The sequence below is a fragment of the Sabethes cyaneus genome, chromosome 2 (genome assembly GCF_943734655.1).
Source record: "Sabethes cyaneus chromosome 2, idSabCyanKW18_F2, whole genome shotgun sequence".
Lineage (NCBI taxonomy): Eukaryota > Metazoa > Arthropoda > Insecta > Diptera > Culicidae > Sabethes > Sabethes cyaneus.
The window spans coordinates 215,216,675-215,226,188 of NC_071354.1; the positions used below are offsets into that span (position 1 = coordinate 215,216,675).

The window sequence follows — 9,514 nt, forward strand, 5'->3', positions numbered from 1 at the left end:
CTATTTTTACCTATTTTTTAAATTAATCGTAAAGCTTTGAAAGGACCAATTCTTTATTTTACACAGAATTGTTAAAAATGAAATGATTTTATCTCAAATCCTATAAAAATGAAAACAAGTATACGATAAACATAAAAGCACTGAGTAATGATTGATATTATTATATTTTAAATTGCAACATACACTAATGAATTTACAATAAAATCAGTTTTTTTTCGTCAATTTTATTTTTTTAAATGACGACAAGCCAACAATCGTGTGAACGAGTTTACCAGAATAAAAAATAAAGCTTTGAATTATTTTAGAGGGTCTTTTTAGACTTCGTTTTAGACTCCTTCGACGGATTTATAATAAGATTGGGGAACGGCTGGTATAATCTGGAACAACTCAAGATACTGAGTACGTACAATACCTTGAGGCTACGCTGCCGGCTAAGGGAGAGCGAAGTGAAGCCCTTCAACCCCAACAACGGCGAAACGGAAGGTGCCATTGGGTACAATGACGTAACGCAACGTAACGACTGGTTCGACGGGGAATGCCAGAGGTTATTAGATGAGAAAAATGCAGCGCGGGAGTAGATGTTGCAGCAGGGGACCCATCAAAACGTGGAACGATATAGAAAGATTCGAAGTCAGCAAACCCACGTTTTCCGGGATAAGAAGCGCCGCCTGGAAGAAATGGAGTGCGAGGATATGGAACAGCTGTATCGCTCTCAGGAAACGCGTAAATTCTGCAAGAAACTGAACGTATCTCTAGTGCCGTAGCGAGGGGTTGACCAGACTGGCTAAAAAGGGCTTATATTCAGTAATGCATTAGCAAAAACTGGACGGATTTTAGCAATTTTAAATGCCATGTTATCAGTTGATCAGTTGACAGGCAAAAACAGTCAAACAACTGCCCTTGATGCTTTGTTCGTACTGCCAGCTCCACCCCGTAGCGAAGAAGTTGGACATGTTGAAGCACTTCGTACCTGCTGAATAGAAGCAATCTGGCATTTATAACATCCTCCCCCGCGAAAAAGCCGGAAGCGTTGAACAGAAGCCTGGTTCCGAACGCTCGACAGTATTGCGCGACCGTAACGTGCAGCAGAAGCTGAAAATTGAAGAACGAGAGCAAGGTGGTCTCATCGGTCCGCAGCTTTGGCTGGGAGGTCTGAACAAACGGCTAAACGGTGAAGAAGTACTTGTCCAAAATTGACATCAGATCTTATGCGGGTACGCCAGTAGAGACTGACTGTGTCTGAGTAGCAGTCAATCGCCTAGAGGACGGCTGAAGTTGCTGGTGAAAAAAATATTTTCGGCGAAACACGATGTCGTAGTCATAATGAATGTCGGAAACTACTTGACGCTGGATGGCAATGACTGGCAGAGGACCGAGTACTTTGCATCCCCAACCAAGAAGGCAAGTGATGACGTCAAGTATTTCTTCCGCCCCAAGTTCCCGAAGATGATCTTTCCGTGGCTGGCGATCAGCGAGAAGAGAATGCTCAAGCCGCTGTTCTTTCGTTCGGGGTTTACAGTGAATAAGAAGATACGAAGATATAGAACGAAATACCTACCGGAAGTTGCCGCCTTCATCAAGAAGTATCGTAAAGGATGTGGTCTTTTGGCGGGCCTGACCTCGGTCCATTATCCTAAGTGATTATTGGAGGAGATGAACCGGCTAAAGATAAACGTTGTCACGACAATCACCAAATCTCCCAACGTCCCCCAACTGCAACCTATAGGAAATCTTTAGGCGAAGCTCAAACAGAGCATTTACTTCGATAATTTTGTTGCCAAAATGGAGAAGGAGCTGATCGCCAAGGTCACGAAAGAGTTGAATAATATGCCAACGTCTAACTTTTGATCGGCCACAGCGAAAGTTCCGATGAACCGCGGTAAAGCCATTTGGCAGGGCTTCGAAACATTGTTATAGAAGGCTTAATTAACATAAGATTTCAAGAAAATCTATTTCATTGAATTAGCTTGTGTATTTTTTTCATCGCCATCCGAAATGAGTCCATTTTTCTAATATATACGTTAAGTGCAGCGAAATATTGGATGAGAGACGAAACCGAAAAAATGATAAACCAGAAGAAAACACTGATTTAGGAAACGAGGGGCGCCAAATTGGGCTTCCGCCAAGGGCGCCGCAATGTCACGCTACGGCTCTGCGTATCCCGCAAAAACTGTGCCGCGAGCCGAAACATGTCGACTGTCGAGATAAAGACGGGGAAATCTTGTCGGATGAACGTGAGGTGATCGAATGGTGGAAGCGGCACTGAATGGCGCGGGATACTAAACAGCTACCGGAAGAGTGAAAAGAGAGTAATATGCCCAATATACAAGGGCGACAAGTTGAATTGTAAGAATTATCGAGCGATCACCATTTTCAACACCGTCTATAAAGTGCTTTCTTAGATCATTTTTAGCCGTCAGTCGCCGCTACCAAGTTATCAAGCCGGTTTTGTAGACGGGCGATCGACAACGAACCAAATCTTTGTGCTGTGACAGATCTTCCAAAAGTGTCGCGAATACCAAGTCCCTACGCACCACCTATTCATATAGATTTCAAAGCCGCGTACGATACTATCAACCGTGAAGAGCTGTGGAAAATTATGGGCGAAAACAGCTTTCCCAGCAAACTGACAAGAATGATTAAGGCCACGCTGGATGATGCACAGTGCTGTGTGAGGATATCAAGTTCGTTATCAAGCCCGTTTGAAACACGCAGGGGACTTAGACAAGGTGATGGTATTTCCTGTCTACTGTTCAACATCACGCTAGAAGGTGTTCTGAAAAGGGCGAGTTTTAACATGCGCGATACGATCTTCAATAAATTTAGCCAATTTATCTGTTTCGCTGAGGAGGTGGACATTGTGGGAAGAACGTTCCAGGCGGTTGCTGAACAGTGTACCAAACTGAAACGTGAAGCAGTAAAAGTTGGTAGTCGACGAGGGCGAGTTCGAGGTGGTGAACGAATTTGTATACATCGGGTCGGTCGTTGATGACGTCGGATAACAACTGCAGCAGAGAAATACGCAGACGTATTATTGCCGAAAGTCGTGCTTACTACGGTCTCCACAAGACCCTAAGGTCTGGTAAGCTTCATCCCCGTACCAAATGTACGATGTATAAAACGCTAATAACACCGGAAAGCACCGGCCGGTATATGTGACAGCGGTGTATGGAGGAGAGGGATGAACTAGGAGCTGACGCAGCTTTTCGGCGAACCCAGCATCCAAAAAGATGGTAAAGCTGGAAGGGTACAATGGGCGGGATATGATGTGAGAATGCCCCGCAAAAATGGGTTTTGCCTCGAAACCGGCTGGTACCAGATGCAGATGTGCGCAGCGTGCTCGGTTAGACCGAGTGGAGTATGCCCGGGAAAGTGTGGAACAGTCGAGAAATTGAAGACGGACAGCCATGGACCGAGTTTGCTGGCGCAACATTATTATGCAGGTCAAATCCTGACGGACATCGCACCAGGATAAGTAAATTAGTAGCTGCAGATCGTTAAACTTCGCAGGTGACGATCGTCTGTTGGTCGAACAGCTTGAGCCTCGTAAATTCGGCATCGTAGCTTTACAGGAAAAGTGTCGCAAAGGAGACAAGGTTTACAAGATCCACGGTGAAAGGCCTAGTTTCACCAGACCGATGGAATTATCAACAAACTGAGAAAAGATTTTGACAAGGTAACCAGTCAAGCTGGGTTCATTCCGGGTGAACTCAACAGTTTGCTCTGCTCAACCGAAACAACCAGCAACGACATGCAACTCGTGGTTAGGTGTGTTTATGCAAGCAACACGTGGTTCGGTCTAGTTTTGCTTGGGCGCGCATGACTAAACCAACGGTTTCCTAACAGGACAACCGTTGCTATGTGAGAAGCCGGTATCCTAGCAGGTATTTGTTTTTATGTTTACAAATGCAAACAAGCTTCTAACTTTTTATATTCAGCAAACAAAGGCCCTCCTTCGAAGATATCTTTAAAAAGAGTTTAAAATCAATGGCATCCCCGGAAGTGATCAATTTAGAACCAGCAGCAATTATTGGCTTCGATGGTAATTTAAGGTAATACACAAATTACATCGTACAATTCCGTTCCTTTACATTTTTAGGACACGTTATTGCGGGCTTGCGAATCCATCCGGACGGGAAGCATTTGGTTTTTCCTTTGGGCAATGAAATATCGATTTATGAATTGGAATCGAATAGGCAGACCTTCCTGCGGGGACACACGAATACAATCTCAACGGTTGATATTTCGCCAAATGGAAAAATGGTCGCCTCCGGCCAGACCAACCACATGGGATTTCGAGCGTTCGTGATAATTTGGGACTGGCAGAGTCGGAAGGAGATTTCTCGCCATGAACTGCACCGAGTTAAGGTGCAGTCGTTGTGTTTTTCCTGCAATGAACAGTATTTGCTCAGCCTGGGCGGGAAGGATTGCGGGTCGATCATTGTGTGGGATATTGAGCAGAAGTAGGATGGTTTTTGGTGGCTTCTGAACTAGCTTGTAAAAGAAAACATTTTTTTTAGTATGGCCATTTGCGGTACCATTGCAACTAAGGAAACGACTGGCGATGCAACAAAAGTTTGCGCATTGAACCAACGCTGGACCACGTTTGTTTCTGGCGGTGATCGTAAGTATTTTAACCGTGCATCATCCCTGCATCATCGTTGGAATGGATAATTTACATTTCAGAGAATCTTCGCGTGTGGCACATTGATAGAGACAGAAAACGATTGAATGTTCAGGATGTGGCGGTCGGTAAACTCCGTCGGGAGTTTACCGGTATGCGTATAACTGAGAACGACAACATACTCTACGTAGGAACAATGAGTGGAGATGTTGTTAAAATTGGACTGAATGTAAGCACCAACCCGAATGCACCGGCTCAGGATAAGGTTCCAGTTTTGCTTGGATGTTTCGGTAAGCACAACCCAAGAAAACCGGTCGGGAAAGATTGCGAAAAGTACCACTACGGAGTGCGTGATCTGTTGATACTACCGGATGGAAAATTGATTATTGGAGCAGGTGATGGCATTATAGATATGGTACAGGAGAGGGGCGTGAGCTTCAAAAACTACAACAGTCCTACCTGGCCGCAGTTCAAATCGGTAATGTATTCGTAGATATTGGACGAAATTTTCAAACTGGCTGCCCAATAGGAATTCAATTTTTTCATTGCTTCTGCTGTATGATTATTTCAGCTCCAATCGACCAAAGTTGGTGGTGTCATCACCTCTCTTCAGATAGTTAATCAGTGCACACTGCTGATCGGCACGGACGGTTGCGAAATTTACTCTCTAGAAATTCAATGCTTTGGTTCTAGTTTGAGGTTGTTAAAGACATGCCACACAAATGCCGTTTATGATATCGCTTTTCCATAGTTAGTATACAGAGCTTAATTTACGAATCTGGTATTTTCGCTTTACTAATGGAGCATGTTGGTTTTCAGCAACTTTTCGTTGGTATTTGCTACTTCGAGTCACGAGTCAATACGCATTTGGTCCACGTCACGAATGCAGGAACTACTACGCATCGTGGTTCCGAATTTTGCTTCCTCCTCGATCGTGTTCAGCCGCGATGGCAAAAGTATAATTTCAGCCTGGAACGATGGAGTAATACGGGCCTTTACTCCGCTAACCGGCAAGCTTATTTACGCCATACCAAATGCTCATAACAAGGGCTGCTCGTCGGTCGCTGTGACGAGCAACGGAAAAATTTTGGTCAGCGGAGGTATTGAGGGGCAGGTTCGCGTATGGAAGATCGAACCATACGTGCAGAGCATGATTGGTGTACTGAAGGAGCACTACGGGCCAATCGAATCTGTTCACATTAACAGCTTCGATACCGAGGTGGTTTCTGCATCGCGCGATGGATCGTGCGTCATTTGGGATTTGATTCGACTGACACGAAAGCATGTTATTTTCGCCCACACACAATTTATCGCAGCTCAGTACTATCCAACTGGAGTGCAGATCTTGACCGCTGGATCGGACAAACTAATTAGTTACTGGGAATCTTTCGATGGCAGCCTAGTACGGGAGGTGGAAGGATCAAAGTCCGGTCCGATTAACGCCATTGACATGAATATGACGGGAGAGTACTTTGTCTCAGCCGGAACGGATCAGGTTGTGCGTCTGTGGAACTACCAACTCGGAATGGAAGTAGCGGTCGGTATTGGGCACGCTAGTGCGATAACGTCTGCACGGTATAGCCCGAATGGAAAGTTTTTGGTCACCGGATCCACAGATGGGGGAATTTTCGTATGGACAGTTCCGGAGGTAAGATTGCCGTATTTATGCCAGGTGATGTTTATTAACAGTTTGATTTGATATCTAATTGCAGCAATATCACATTAAAATATCCACGAAGGAAGCTAACAGCGGGGTCAGTACTCGGAAGGGAACCGCAGATAGTGCAACCAAACATAAACCATGCACTCAACTGGTGGTGGGAAAAAGTTCGAACGAAAATGTACGCGAAATCGAATCTGCGCGATCAACTCACTCCAGTCAGATCGCGAAATGTCCAAATGTGGACATGACGGTCCAGCCGACTATAGACCCTCGCGTGGACGTAACAACCCTAGCCGATGATGCCCAACAGCAGGAGCTGCTCGAAACGCGGTCTGTTCACTCTCAAAAATCGCAAATATTTGAATAATTGATTTTCTACTACAGTAACAACAAAAATCTATTTTTCTACAAGTCTTTCAATTGTGAAGAGAGAGTATATAAGTCATGTATTCAGAATATCAATAAACTTTTGGGTGTTTTATCTCGAGCTTACCTGGAGTAAATTTCCGATAAAGGAATTGATCTGCACACGTGCAGCCTTCAATTGCGGAAAATCATCCTCCTTAGGTTCGTACATGTTGGCACAATGAGCTGTTCCATCGATAAATATGGTCGGCGTGTGGATATCGTTGCTTTCGATCAAACCCAATCGATGCCATGGATCAATGGAGCCGTGCACGTACAACACATTTGTAGTCGCAGGATTGAGAGCTCCGTAGTTTGTGTTGGTTCTATACACAGCCCGGTTCAACGTTTGGGCGTTAAACTTTTGTCCATAGATATCTGTGCATTGACGCACAAAGAATTCCACTGGAAATCTGTTCCCGAATACAGACTCCGGCTGCTCAGATGTTTGATAGAATCCGAATTCATTGCAAGTTTGATAGGTCCACTGACGAGCTAAAAAAATACAATGAAAATAAAATATATTTCCTAAAATTCAGCTACCAACCTCCATTCGAAACTTCCGCCTTCCAGGAAATATTTTGCATCTGCTTCACTTGGCTATCGTACACGTATTCCAAGCACTTCTCACCGTCTTGCTTCAGAATCATTTCATTTACTTTAGCCAACCGTGAAACAGGAACCCCAACGGTTTGGTTGGTCATCACGTCACACACCTGATCGATAGTAATCTTAGCGTGAGGACTGTTATCCTTGTTATACTGCACCACACCGGCAAAGTTGGAAGCAATCGCTTCAAATAGACTTGTAATATCAAGCGGATTGGTTATGGATTTCTCAACCGGATCACAAAGAACAAACTTTTCGGTAAGGCTCCTCTGACCAATCATATGTTTCAGCATAAGCTCAACCTGACTCATGGCGCTTTTAACATCCTCAACGCACTGCTTTGAGTAGCGTCCCAGGGAGTCCACCACCACTTGGAAGTACTCACTGAAATCTATTTTCGCCAACAGAGGTCCACTGCTACTGACCGCGCCATGTACCAAGTGAGGATATTTTTCTCTCAACCAAGCAGCCAAAGATCCCGGATAGGAACCACCAAAAGCAATCCACAAATTTTGCGGTGTCAGCTGAAATTTTCCGTTCATAGCTTCTATGAAGTAAGCCAAATCAGCCAGTGCTTGTTCGGATGTAAGAAAAGCCAAATTTTCCGTTGCTAGATCTTCGGTCGGATGACTTTTACCGTAAAATCTATGTTCAAGCTGAAAGCACAACGCCCCATGCTCTTCGGCATAATGAATCCAGGCCCCTTCAGTCATCCAACGGGCAGTAGCCTCTCCCTCGCCTCCGATCATTAAAAATACCGGTGCATTACCACTTGTTGCATTGAAATACTTATCATTCACGTAATACCGCTGCTGCCAAGTAGCCGAATTGGTAGGATCGTTGTGATCCAAAAGCTGTTCGAACCAAAGCGTTTGAACATCGTTATGGGAGAAACCTTGGAATGACGATTCATGCCGCAAGGAAGTAGTATCGACCGAAAAATGCTTGCCTCTCCAAAACCGCCTGATGCACTTAACTGGATTATACACCGCAATTATGAGGAATACACTCAATAGTAGCCACCCTTTCACGAACATTTTAAACATTCACATAAACACCATTGACTATTCTAGCAGAAGCAGCAACTCTAACTAACGCTGTGTGTCGAATAAACAGTAAAATCTTTTCTTGAGATAGCGCAACCGGTAGTAAAACGTTGACCTTTGATTGTTGGTTTTATAAGCGTTTTTCACAAGTAAGTAGAACAAGAGCACGACTGCACGAGTGTTTTTGCTTGAAATTTAAATACTATTTTGTTTACGTTTGTTTAAGAAAAGCCGAATGGACGCCGCATCGACGTCAATACGTCATGCATGTCGTCGATTGTTGAACGGCACCCGAAATAATCCGAATGACAAACGACACACTGTAATAAAGTATGAAGGAAATGGCCAAAAATCGCAATTTCAGTTTTTTTTCTGTCGTATTTCAAACATTTCAAAGTACTCTGATGGGCTCAGACCAGACTTGGTCCATCTCGCCGGAATTTCAGTTTACACGGTATACACCCGCGGTACCCTGGGAAAGAAATATGTTACAATGCTCAAAAACTGATTGTTCAACGCGTTGTTCAACCACGTTCAACTATATTTTTTTATGTGATTTTAAACTCAGAAGTTCATTTGCCACGTTCGTCGTTATGTTTTAATTAATTTTAATCCAAAGCGAAGGGAGGGTAGGCAGATAAAGCAGAGCAAGCTTTGAAGGGATTGGCTTTGCTGGCTGCCCAAGTAACCATACGCATTATCCAATAAACATTTTTGTTTAAGGGTAGCTTCTGTACTGCCCGTAAATGCATAACAGTCCCATCTGACTTTTCACCACTTTTAAGATAAACCTGGGAATCATCTTTAAATTAACTGTTCTTTCAATATTTCAAACAAAAAAATGTTTGTTCCCAAGATGTTCTGTTCTGTTTCTGCTTGCAGCACGAGGTGGGGCAGTTAGAGCCAAGTCTGTCCAGGGCTGAGATAAGGTGGTTGTGATAATGATAAAAGAATCCTTGCGGATAACACTAGCGCCATAATGCGTTGGTGATTATGAATTAATGAGGAGGAAGAAGAGTGACAGAACTTGGCTCATTATAATTATGTACTTGGTGAATATAGAATAAGATGGCTTGTACTTATCTTGTTTTCTCCTTTCTTTCTTCCTTCCTTCCTTATAGGTATAGCCACTGACGAACTGACATGACACAAGCAACATATTTTTAA

The 9,514-nt window shown here is 43.9% G+C and overlaps 2 protein-coding genes across 2 annotated transcripts; one reads left to right on the forward strand and one right to left on the reverse strand.

Moving 5' to 3' along the window:
• Positions 1 to 3,987: 3,987 nt before the first annotated feature.
• Positions 3,988 to 6,654, forward strand: LOC128736634 (cilia- and flagella-associated protein 52). The gene is made up of 7 exons (XM_053831122.1): positions 3,988 to 4,042; positions 4,100 to 4,463; positions 4,521 to 4,624; positions 4,687 to 5,102; positions 5,196 to 5,374; positions 5,444 to 6,272; positions 6,337 to 6,654. The coding sequence occupies exons 1-7, from the start codon at positions 3,988 to 3,990 to the stop codon at positions 6,652 to 6,654; spliced, it is 2,265 nt and encodes a 754-aa protein (XP_053687097.1).
• Positions 6,655 to 6,702: 48 nt separating this feature from the next.
• On the reverse strand, positions 6,703 to 8,469 carry LOC128738937 (putative serine protease K12H4.7). Its single transcript, XM_053834432.1, has 2 exons — positions 7,240 to 8,469; positions 6,703 to 7,187 (listed from the first exon to the last, which is right to left on the reverse strand). The coding sequence occupies exons 1-2, from the start codon at positions 8,345 to 8,347 to the stop codon at positions 6,766 to 6,768; spliced, it is 1,530 nt and encodes a 509-aa protein (XP_053690407.1). The 5' UTR covers positions 8,348 to 8,469; the 3' UTR covers positions 6,703 to 6,765.
• Between the last annotated feature and the right edge of the window lie 1,045 nt (positions 8,470 to 9,514).